The sequence below is a fragment of the Peromyscus eremicus genome, chromosome 22, assembly GCF_949786415.1.
Source record: "Peromyscus eremicus chromosome 22, PerEre_H2_v1, whole genome shotgun sequence".
Lineage (NCBI taxonomy): Eukaryota > Metazoa > Chordata > Mammalia > Rodentia > Cricetidae > Peromyscus > Peromyscus eremicus.
Genome location: NC_081437.1, coordinates 5,726,939 through 5,737,500, shown reverse-complemented (window position 1 = coordinate 5,737,500; position 10,562 = coordinate 5,726,939). Strand labels below are relative to the sequence as shown.

The 10,562-nt window shown below is 42.1% G+C and overlaps 1 protein-coding gene across 3 annotated transcripts in view; it reads left to right on the top strand.

Moving 5' to 3' along the window:
- Gtf2a1l (general transcription factor IIA subunit 1 like) overlaps positions 1-10,562 on the top strand; it is a 37,750-nt gene that overhangs the window by 12,223 nt on the left and 14,965 nt on the right. For all 3 annotated transcript variants that reach the window (XM_059248647.1, XM_059248645.1, XM_059248646.1), the window contains exons 4-6: positions 3,617-3,672; positions 6,151-6,235; positions 8,314-8,903. In XM_059248647.1, the coding sequence (XP_059104630.1) occupies positions 3,617-3,672; positions 6,151-6,235; positions 8,314-8,903 (731 nt within the window). The remainder of the gene's footprint in view (positions 1-3,616; positions 3,673-6,150; positions 6,236-8,313; positions 8,904-10,562) is intronic.

Sequence of the window (10,562 nt, the reverse complement as noted above, 5' to 3'; positions counted from 1 at the left end):
ACCAAACCTTATGACCTGAGTTCAATCCCTGGAATCCATGTGGTGGGGTGAGAGGACAGACTTCTACAAGTGGTCTTCTGATCTCCACATGTATTCTGTGGTATGCATGTACACACACACACACACACACACACACACACACACACACTAAATGTTAAAAAGAAGACTTTGTCAAGCATATCTTCTTTTCTTTCTTATTTTGTTTTCTGTTTTTCAACACAGGGTTTCTCTGTGTAGCCCTGGCTGTCCTGGAACTTGCTCTGTAGACCAGGCTGGCTTTGAACTCAGAGATCTGCCTGCCTCTGCCATCCGAGTGCTGGGACTAAAGGTGTGCACCACCCCTGCCTGGCCAAGCACATTTTCTCTGTTGATTGAGATGATGTGTATTTCCTTCCATTCTGTTAATGTCATATGTCACATTGACTTGTAGTTATTAAGCTTTTCTTTCATGCTAAACATAGATGCTCCTTGGGTGTAGTATGTTGTTGCATTTGGTTTGTTTGTTTGTTTGTTTGTTTGTTTGTTTTAATCATCAAGGTCTCTCAGAGACATTGGCCTGTTCTTGAGTAGTTGTGTTTGGCTTTGGTTTTAAGGTGATGCTGGCCTTGTAAACAGTGTTTGGAAGAAGTGGCCCTCTTTTTTTGGAAGAGTTTAAGAGATTTGATAGTAGCTCTTGTTTGAATGGTTGAATTTAACCACAAAGCCACCTGATCCTTTATTTTTCCTTGTTGGTGTGTATGGGAGGGGGAATCTTAATTTACTGCCTTTGTAAACTATTGATTAACATGTGGCAGTTAAGTATCACACTGTGCCCCATGCACACGCACAACACCTGTATCCAGTGTGTACTAATCATGGAGCACTGCATCAGTGCTGAACCTTTCTTTGAGATTCTAACTCCTAAACTATAGGAGGTACAAATGCAAACACCATTGAGACCTTAGATCTGGAGGGAATGCCTAAACTGGCCCTTTTGGTGACTTTGGGGACTGTTTCAGTTTCAGCATCAGGAAACATCCATGTGCTCAAGAGGAAAATGGCCAGATATTGAATTTTTTAATCGTGTGGTATGCTGGCTAGTTTATGTCAACTTGACACAGGCTAGAGTCATTTGAGAAGAGGGAACCTCAATTGAGAGAGTGTCTCCATAAGATCAGGCTGTCGGCAAGCCCAGGGCATCTTCTTAATTAGTGATTGATGGGGGAGGGTCCAGCCCATTGTGGGTGGTGTCATCCCTGGGCTGCGGATCCTGGGTTCTATAAGAAAGCAGGCTGAGCAAGCCAGTAAGCAGCCCCCAACACGGCTTCTGCACCAGCTCCTGCCTCCAGATTCCTGCTCTGCTTGAGTTCCTGTCCTGACTTCCTTTGGTGATGAACAGTGATGTGGAAGTGTAAGCCAAATAAACCTTTTCCTCCTCTACTTGCTTTGGTCATGGCATTTTGTCAAGGCAATTGTTACCCTAACTAATACATGTGGCTCACATATTAAGATTTGTATAGACTCAAAATGAGATCAGGAATTGTAAAGCAAATGCTATAATGTATCAGAATTTTTGGTTGTGGATTGGGAAAAGGTATTTGCAAATTTAAATATTGTTAGATCAGATAATTATGTTGAAAATTTTTACATTATACTGTAGAATTGAATTCTTGCTATCATTATAAAAATGTACTGTTTTGAATTTAATGTTCCTAGAATACATCTATGGAATCTGAAATTATAAAACTTCATTTAAGGTACATATTTAATGAAAAGTTACTTGGTTATGAAACGAGGTTGAATATTTTAAATTTTCAGGCAAGTTTAACATAGAGATAGAACTTGTGAACCTCATATTAAAATTAAGTGTGGGGGAGGTGCCTGGAACTTCCCAGGTCCGTCAGTTCTGGCTTTGATTCTGAGGTCTCTGAAGAAGTGTTAGCAGTTCCCTTATAGCTTTGTTTGAGTCCCTTAAATATGGAGAATTGTCCTTTAGGATTTATCACAAGGGGCTTAGGAGAGAAGGGTCACTTCTGGTTTTTCTCAGGTTTCAGATGCCGAAGAAGAGTTTTGTATCTTCAAGAGCAGGGCTTAAGCTGGAGTGGCATCCGCTTTGCTCACCCCAGCTAATCATGACTAATACCACTGAGTTCCTGACACTCCACTTCTTCCTTTGGCTTTTCTAGCAGAATGCCTGCTAATAACCAGAGCCATAGATGAGTGGAAGATAAAAATAATTGTGTGCTTCATTAGCTGTCAGTCCACAGCCTCACTTCTGCTTAACGTGGGGAGGAGGGTTAGCTCTGAAAAAAGCGCTCTATTGAGCTTTGTGTTGTGTGTGATGGAGCCATTCTAGCGTCAAAAACCAGACCTGGGGCAATGTTCCTTAGTGCAGTGTGTGAAAAAGAGCCATAATTAACAACACACTCACTACATACATGGCTGCCTAAGCATGCTAAAAACCTGCTTTCATTAGAGGCAAAATGGCATTGTTTTTAGAAATTATTTTTAAATTAGCATGCAAAAGTAGCGAGCTTTATTACGGCATTTTTGTGCATGTGTATCATTAGCCTTTGATGTGATTGGCTCCTCCCCCTCTGTCCTCTCCTGCATCAGTCATTCTCTGCTGGTTCCCTCTCCTTCACCACAATCATGTCACATATTCTATTCTCCTCTCTTCTCCCTTCCCCCGTGAAGAACTCTTCCTCCTCAGTCATGGGACCCCCTCGCACCATCACACAGACATACGTCTCACAGCCGTGCGAGCACACATCCACCGATTTTAAATCCAGGTTTCATGTGATAGAAATCATGAGCTGTCTGCCGTTCTGAGTGACTGTGTGTCACATGAGGACTTTCAGCTCTAAGCATTTTCTTGCAAATGTCATGATTTCATTTTTCTTTTAAAATTCCATTGTGTACGTGAACCACATTTTCTTTTAAAAAAATTATTTTTTAATTATGCTTCCATGTCTGTACGTGAGTGTGTATGTGCATGTGAGTGCAGGTGCCCACAGAGGTCAATAGTATCAACTCCCTGTGGAGTTGGAGTTACAGGTGAGCCCAATGGGGTATAAGAAGAGAACTGGGGTCTGAGGGAAGAGCAGTCTGTGCTCCTAACCATTGAGCCATCCCTCCACTCACTCACCACATTTTATTTATTGTTGGTGTTTGTCCCACCTTATGTGCTTTTTATCGATAGTATCATCTCTCATCAATGTTCTAATATTATTCTTTCCCCGGTGAAGAGTTGTCATGGAGAGTTAGAGTTTCCCTGATTACTAAAGGCAATCTGTATGTTTCATTATGGATTTCTGAAGTACAGTCTGTTTTATTTTAATGAGATCTTTGGCTTTGATAACTTAAAGTAATTTAGTTGTAACGTCTTTAAAGTTGCTAGGAAAAATATAGTTTAATACTTCCCCCCTCACATGGAACCATTATGTTTAGAATCTAGCTTGGTCTAACGTGATCCATTGAGAATATGTTTAAGAAATAATTTACAATTGACTGTGATCAGACTATAGTGCAAGACAAATTAATTTCAATAAATACATATTAAAAATGAAACAATCTGCATGTGGCCGTGTAAAGAGGTAAGTTCTAATGCCTGTGCCCCATCTTGTTCTCCATGCAGCATCATTGCTGGTCCCCGCTGGTAGACCTCTCCCGAGTTTCACACCGGAAGACCTGGTATGTAGCTTGTCCCTTCGCTGAGGGCTGGCAGACGGTGGAGCACAGACAGAGTTGACAGCCCTCAGCTTGAGTGGGAGGAGAGGTGGAAAGCCAGAGGGGTCGGCAGTGGTCTCGATGCCTCGGAAACCTCAGGAGCCTTGAGTGACTGAGTGTCCCCTTACCCTGCTCTCCCAGAGTGCTCAGGCTCACTGAGCTTAGGACATTCCTGGAACTATAGTGTGGGGGGATTTAATGTGCTGTGTAAGTACGTACCTGGTGCCTCTGAGGGAGATTGTTTTTTCCCGATTTTCTTTTCTTCAAGAGTAGTTATCTGATAGTTTTCCATTGTATTTGAGTAGAATATTTTGCTTTTTTGTTTGTTTTTACTTGGGTGAAGTAGAATTATTTTTCTTCTTCAGGCCTTGGAGGCAAGAAATAAAATTATTTGTATGTATAGAAAACCGAGTAGCTTTTAGATAGACAGGAACACTTCCACATTTCCTTCTCTTCCACGGCACTGATGGTCATAATCTGTGAACTATTTCACGCTGTCTTTCCAGGGTGCAAGTCTTAGTGGGCCAGCCATTTGCCTTATTCATTAAGATAACACTCCCATGAGGGTCTTCTTGAGAATCGCTTTGTTTTGATGAGAGACCAGTGGGACGTCTCAGTCTTTAAGATTTATGGAAATATCTTTTTCCTTGATTACAGAAATACTATTCTGTAAAAAATAAAAACAAATTCATAAAGCAAACCCTGAAAGAGTCTATTCCCCAAAGATAATTGTTGTAATTGTTTAAAATGGAATCACTAACTTATTTCCTGAATGCTATATTATCTTTTAGGTACACAGTAGAATTGCTCTTCACTGTTTCTGTAATCTTATTCCCCACTTCCTTCCCTTCTTCCTTCCTTGTTTCCTTTTTCCCTCCTTTCTTCCCATGGTACTCTCCTTTACTATAATATACAACTCTCTTTGCTAGTAAATTATGATCTGCCATAGTAGTTAAGCAATATTAAGTCAATATTGATTGACATTTTCTATTTTCCATTTTATAAAATAGAATTTTATTGGTTATATTTGCACATGTCTGTTTGTGAGATAATCAGGTAAATTCCTAGAGGTTGAATTTCTGAGACAATGGTCATGCATGTTTTTCATTTTGGCATTTGCAAAATTGTCCTTCCAAAGAGTTGTCCCAGTCAGCGTGCATTCTATATAAATAGTCGTCTGAGAAAAGCAAATTTTCACCACGCCCTCAGCAACACTGCACCTTGCTTATGCCAAAGTAGAACACAGCTCTTGTTTAATGGGAGAAAGTGACCACAGCCTAAGCACACGGGTTCAGGCTGCCATGAATGATGTGCTTATCACAGGAATGTTTGTATGACCTTTGATAGTCACAGAGCAAAGATGCAGTCAGTGTATGTAGTAAATACATGACGAGGACGTCAGGCAGGCAGGTTACAGCAAAGAAGTGGCATCTCTGTGGTAGGTTGTAGAGGTGTTTGAAGACACTCTTGGCTTCTGGGTTGGGGACGTTAGTGCCTTCTTATAGATCCCAAAGGTTCAAACTGTCAGTGAGGATGTTAGATCAGATACAGAGGTGGGTGACACATGGCTGTTATGGGGACTAAACAAATTCCAAGATAATTTTGGCTCTCAATCTGCAACATTCCAACTCTCTACGATGATGAAGTTCTAACCAGCCAATCAGTTTGCAGAATCATTAACAGTGATCTGGCCTTTTCAGGAACTTTAGTTCACACTTATCTCTTACATTTTTGCAGATCTGATAGACAAAAAGGTTTCTTTGTCTCCATTTAGTGGTTTTTAAAAACCCTAGGTTTAATCATATACAATTATACATTATAGATGCACTATTATATCTTACTTTAAAATGCAGCTAAAGATCAATTTAGACTGGAAGATCCTTGCAAACAGTTATGACTCTTACATTTGGCCCCTTGAGAATCCGAGGTTCAGGCAGAGCTGTGCATGGGTCCAGTGTTATGGGATGGTGTCCAGTCTAGTCATTATGATTTATTGGCCCATGGCTAACTACTACAGTGGAATTCCTCTTGATGGAATGATTTGAACCAAATGTTAACATGCTGTTTAGTCAGAGAATTTAGCCTTAAATGTTTATTTATTTATTTTTTATGTGCACATTTGTCTGTGTGAGGGTGTCGTATCCCCTGGAACTGGAGTTACAGTTGTGAGATGCCATGTGGGTGCCAGGATTATGATAGCTGCGCTCACTAATGCTATGAGACTTCCTGAGGACTAAGCAACTAGTGATCAGAGGACCTGAGCCCTCTGGAATAACAGCCAGTGCTTTTAACCACTGAGCTACCTGTGCAGTCCAGCCTTAAATGTTGTGTAGTCGAACTATGGTGTTCTAGAGAATCATACTTTTGAGTCCCTGTGATCGTGTGATAAAATATATAATTTGGATCCTTTTCTAACTTTCTAATAACGCTTGTTATGTCTAGAATACCTCCAACTGTGGTGCGAACTTTGCCTTTCCTGGCTATCCGATCCACGTCCCAGCAGGTGTGACCCTGCAGACGGCCTCTGGTGAGAGCTATTCTAAGGATATTCATTTTGGCATGGACATTAAGTGATGTGATCTTTTAAAAAGTATTTGTGCTTTGAGAATTTCTCATGTAGTTTGATTGTATCAAACCTTCACAGCCTCCCTCCACTTTCTGAAAGTTTTCCTGAGTTTTAGTAAACTGTATGTTAGAGGTGATAGGAGCTTCTAATAAAATTTTTAAAGTAGAAAATAAATAGCAGTTGTGATTGGTAGGAAAGAAATGCAGCACAGAAGACACTGAGCTGGGCCTGTCCTGTGGCTCATTCCCAGTTTTCTTTCCTATGAATTAGAGACTTAGTATATATTCAAATTCAATTCAAATTAGCTAGCTTAATTTTATTGTTTTTCATTTAAAAACATTAAATTAGGGGCTGGAGAGATGGCTCAGTGGTAAAGAGCACTTGTTCTTCCAGAGGACCTGGGTCCAAGTCCCAGCATCTACCTGGTAGTTCAGAGCCCTCCATAACTTCAGGTCCAGGGGAATCTGATGCCCTCTTCTGACTTCCATGAGTACTGCATGCACATGGTGCACATACACACACACACACACACACACACACACACACACACACACACACACACAGCAAAACACTCATATATATAAAATAAATCTTAAAAAATTAGCACAAAAATGTAAAGTTATGTTTAATTTATTTGTGTGTCTGTGGGGGTGGAGATGTGTGTGTACATGGAGGTCAGAGAACACCTGTGATAGCTGCTTCTTTGCTTCCACCACATAAGTCCTGGGGACAGTACCTTCTGAGACAGCTTGCTGACCCATTCATCTCAGTTTTAGCAAATATAAAGTGAAAGCGTGTGTACTGGCTAGTTTTGTGTCAACTGGACACAAGCTAGAGTCATCAGAGGAAGAAGTCTCAGCTGAGGAAATGCCTCCTTGAGATCTAGCTGTAAGGCGTTTTGTTTCCTCATTTAGTGATCAATGGGGAAGGCCCAGCTATTGTGGGTGGTGCCATCCCTTGGCTGCTGGTCCTGGGTCCTATAAGAAGGTGGGCTGAGCAAGCCAGGGGAAGCAAGCCAATAAGCAGCACCCCTCCATGGCCTCTGCATCAGCTTCTGTCTCCGGGATCCTGACCTGTTTGGGTTCCTGTCCTGACTTCCTTCAATGATGAACAGCAATGCTGAAGTATAAGCCGAATAAACCCTTTCCTCCCCAACCTGCCTTTTGGTCATGGTGTTTCATCGCAGCAATAGAAACCCTAATTAAGATAGCATGCACCTCTGTTTTGTAGTGCTAACCAAGGCTGCCCAACTCCTGCCTCCCTTCTCACTCCACAGTTCGTGGCTTAGTAGAAAGGACAGGCTCGCAGGACCCTCTCTTGGCTTGAAAAATGTGCAGACTTATTTGGGTGGCTGTGGAGTTTACGTTTCTAATTCACTGCTAAAGTGTAGCTTCCTTCTGAGTGTTATTTTAAAGGAAGGAGAGAGGAGACTTTGTGTGACGCAAATCTTAAGTACATGAAATGCGTTTTCCAGGACTGCTTGTTAAATTTCCGTTGTGCGTCAGTAACATCCATTTTTCCAGTAGAAGAGACTCATGGATTAAATATTGGTGGCCTGTATGACCAAATTATGTCAGTTAAAAATAGGAGGGGAAAGGCTAGAGTTTAAAAAATAGTATTTTAAAAAAGTAATGAATATTTATTGCAGAAAACACAAAATATCTTAAAATAATTCCCAGAGACAATCACTATTAACATTCATATATCGATTTATTCATTGAAATAAACTAGAATTCTCTTAGACTGGGCTGAGGAGATGGCAGTGGGTAAGAGCACTCACACAACAAGCCAAAGGACCTGAGTTCAAATCCCCATCACTTATAAAAAAAGCTAGTGCTTCACAGAGCAAAGGCAGGAGGACCATTGGGACTTCCTGGTTACAGCCTAGCTCCTGCCTTGTGGAATGAGGCGGAGGAGGTGACAGCACGGGACACCGATGTCCTTCTCTGGTGTCTGTGAGCACACCTGCAGACACCACAGACACCACACACAACTGAAAGAGAATCGCATTATACTTACCTTTCCCCCTCCTTCTTAAGGTCACCTTTACAAAGTTAATGTACCAGTCATGGTGACACAGACTTCTGGAAGAGCAGATATTCTCCAGCACCCATTTCAGCAAGTCCTGCAGCAGCTGGGGCAGCCTTCACTCATCCAGACCAGCGTTCCGCCATTGCACCCCTGCTCTCTCCCAGCAGCTCCCGAGAAGTCGCACCGAATGGAACCTGTGCTGCTACAGCCTGCCATTCTGCACTCCACTCCAGTAGAGAGGAAACACTTAGAAAATGCTACCACCGATAGGCGTGGTCTCCCTGGAAACGAGCATAAGGCCGCGCCGGAAGCTTTGCTGAGGCCACAGGAAAGCTCTCAGTACATCAGCCTTCCAGGTGTGGGGTTTCCGCCTCATGTCACTCTAACGGAGTCTAGCCTGGAGCCCGTGCTCGGTGTCTCAGCAAACGTGACTCAGAACCTGCATGGTGGTCCTTTCCCCCAGGCCCCCCAGGGCGCTCTCCATCACCACATGCTCGATGCCCAGCTTCATGGCCTTAAAGACAGGATGTATGGATGTGACTCTCTAAAGGAACTGAGGAAAACAGAGGAGCCCAGCAGCCTCCCTGCGCCAGAGAAGGTAGAGTTCTGTGTTCATCTTCTTGGTATTAGGAAGTAGATGGTAGCCTGTGGTTAGATTTTCTAGGTTGTTCTCTTGAGGTGGAAGATGAATCAGAATTATGTATGTTTTGTTTTTCCCATAAAAATTGTTTCTATTTTTTCATAGTGTCATGGTAAGTTTCAAAAGTCAGTTTGACTTAGGGTAAGAAGTAGGAGGTGAGTATGATAAAAATAAATGATATGAAATTCTTAAAGAATTAATAATGTATTAAAATCAAAGGCAATATTGTTTTCTCTTTACAAACATAAACTCTTAGAGCTAATTCCACTTATGCAGTTCAGTGTTATATAGAAAATGAAACATCGTGCTCAGATAATAGAGTACTCATCCCCTAGCACAGCTAGCAGTCTGTAGAGTGGACAATTAAGTACCACCTGACATTGTATCTTCAGAATATTTCCTCTTTCCTTTTCTCTGCCTTTTCTCCTTGTTCTCCTCCTTTCCCCTATTTTCCTTTCTTGCTTCTTCCTTTCTTCTCTTCTTCCCCTCCTCCGGTTCTTCCTTTTTCTCTTTTCTCTCTCTGTCTCTTATGTTACTGAGATCTCACCTGGGGCCTGGCAGATGCTAGGCAAGCACTGAGCTGTATCCTCATCCTCTACCCCTTCCAGGCTAGGAGGAAGATGGGGTAGGGTGATGGAGGAAGATGGGGTAGAATGATGGAGGAAGATGGGGTACAGTGATGGAAGAAGATGGGGATGATGGGTACAGTGATGGAGGATGATGAGTACAGTAATGGAGGAAGATGCGGTACAGCAATCCAATCATGTTATATCGTCATAGGAGTGCTAGGGTTACAGATGCGCACCACTGCCTCTGACTTTCTGTATGGGTTCTGGGGATCTATCTCAGGCTATTAGGCTTGCAACAGCAAGGTTTTCCCCTGCTAAGCCATGTCACAGACACGGGACAGTTTCCAAATCTCTCTATAAGCCCCATCTAATAAAGAAAACTGTTTGAACTTTTTTTTTATTCTCATCAAATATGCTAAAATATTCCATTCTGTATTAGTTAGTTTTGATGTAATTAGGCTGGTTTTGGTGGTCAACTTAGTTGGATTGAGAAACATTTAGGAGATTGTTGAAGTACCTTTCTAAATGTGTCGATGAGAGAATTTCCACATTCTCTGCATGTGGCTAGAAATATCTAATAGGCCAGGGGTCCAGATGAAATATAGGAGGAGGAAGAAGCCCAGAAGTATGAATATACTTTCTCAGCTTCCTGGCTGCTATGGTGAGCAGCCTCCTCCAAAGCATGCTCCATTGCCATGATGGTCTCCTTCATTTGAGGCCCAAACCAGTGAACTCAGAGCCCTGAAACCATGAGACAAGGTAAATTCTTCTAAATTATTTCTCTCAGGTATCTGTCACAGTGACAAGGAGTCTGAATGGCACACCTGGCAGATGGGGTAGCGTGGCACAGGGTGCTGTTGTCACAGCCTGCAAATGTGTAGCCACTGTTACCCTATTGTGGTTGATCTAGATTCAGCTTCTGTTAAGAATAAGAGAAGCTTTGTCCTGCCCCTGTGAACTACTGGGTTGTACATAATTTAGGTTGAAGATGGGGTGCGAGAGGTTGTTGAATTATAATTTAGGTTTCTTATACTTTGTGTTTATTACC